The sequence below is a fragment of the Trichinella spiralis genome (assembly GCF_000181795.1).
Source record: "Trichinella spiralis strain ISS 195 chromosome Unknown Scfld2394, whole genome shotgun sequence".
Lineage (NCBI taxonomy): Eukaryota > Metazoa > Nematoda > Enoplea > Trichinellida > Trichinellidae > Trichinella > Trichinella spiralis.
In genome coordinates, this window is record NW_003529333.1 from 1 (window position 1) to 1,316 (window position 1,316).

General features: G+C 32.0%; 1 protein-coding gene across 1 annotated transcript; it reads left to right on the forward strand.

Annotated features, from left to right (window-relative positions):
* Nucleotides 1–631: 631 nt before the first annotated feature.
* Nucleotides 632–1,069, forward strand: Tsp_14191 (conserved hypothetical protein). Its single transcript, XM_003368487.1, has one exon. The coding sequence runs from the start codon at nt 632–634 to the stop codon at nt 1,067–1,069; it is 438 nt and encodes a 145-aa protein (XP_003368535.1).
* The last annotated feature ends 247 nt before the right edge of the window (nt 1,070–1,316 follow it).

Genomic DNA, 1,316 nt, shown 5'->3' on the forward strand with positions numbered 1-1,316 from the left:
CAGCCTGTGGTTCTTTTTCCAAATTTATTTGCCTTTATTATGTGTTATAAAATATTGAAAAATAAAACATATTTATTAAATAAATTCAATATTCTTATTTTTTAATCGTAAAAGAATTTCCATTACATGCATTTGCTCTTATTATGTATTTTATGACATACAAATATTTGTTATGCCAAAACTATTGTTAGCATTAGCAATCAGACATTTAAAATACTGTTAGTTAATAAGCAATAAGTAAATTTTTTATTTTAAATGCTCAAAAAGAATTAGAATGAAGCACAGAAAAACACCCAGACGTTACGCCGAAAATTAATAACATTTCATATTTAAAAGTATTGTAATATATTTAATATTATTGAAATAATATATTGTAAATATTATTGTTACTAATTTTATAACTTAGTGTTTACATTTTGAACCTGCCTTATAAGTTTCACTGTAATTTCTTTATTACCGTAATATTATTTTGATACGTGTCGAATCCCGATAAATCATTTTTTTGAACATACTTGCACATTATACGGTCGGTGTTTGTCATTGTCATACAGAATGTCCTTGACGTTTTTCAAAAACTTTTTGGGACTGTACGGTATACACTTGTTTTTGTATACACTGTACGGATTTTGAAATGCTTCAGGTTCCAAATCCTAAGATTGAACTGATAATACATGTTACGATGAAAGCCATTGAGGCCGGTGTTTTGATCGGATCGCTGCTGTTTCCGCTGGATGATGCCTTTAAGAACGATGGCGGCAATTGGGCAGAAATTCAACGATCATTTGTTCGTGGTGGCATCGCTGGAGGAGCGGCGGGGCTATTGTTTGGTCCTATTTTAGGCTTCATCAGGGCATCTCGGCTTAGTGACGCAGAAGTTTTCGACCGAAGCTATCGCCTTCGTTTTAATACGTTCCAGCTTAATCTCGACAGGGCATTTTTATTAGCATCAGCATTTGGCTCTCAAATAAATGGTCCGACTGGAGCTGTGGTTGGTGCAGATTTAGCCCTGTTAACCGGCCTTCTCACATATCTTAGCAAACCTCGCAAGAATTTGCTGTCCGTAATGTAAATATTTCATTTCTTTCATCCCATTTTCCAAGTCAGATCAATATTTATTATGAGTTTTATTTATCAGTTTACTTTGTCGTCATTATATGTATAATAAAGTAATTTTTATTGAAAATTAAAAAATAAATCACTTGTTTTAAAATAATTGTTTCGTTTCAAAATATACAGTAAAGTACCAAACTGGGTTACCAAACATAAAGAGCAACATTACCAGCAAACGATAAAATGTAATGAAAAGTAGAAAGTGC

Coding starts and splice junctions, on each gene's coding strand:
- Tsp_14191 (XM_003368487.1), top strand. CDS start 632: ATGCTTCAGGTTCCAAATCCTAAGATTGAACTGATAATACATGTTACG.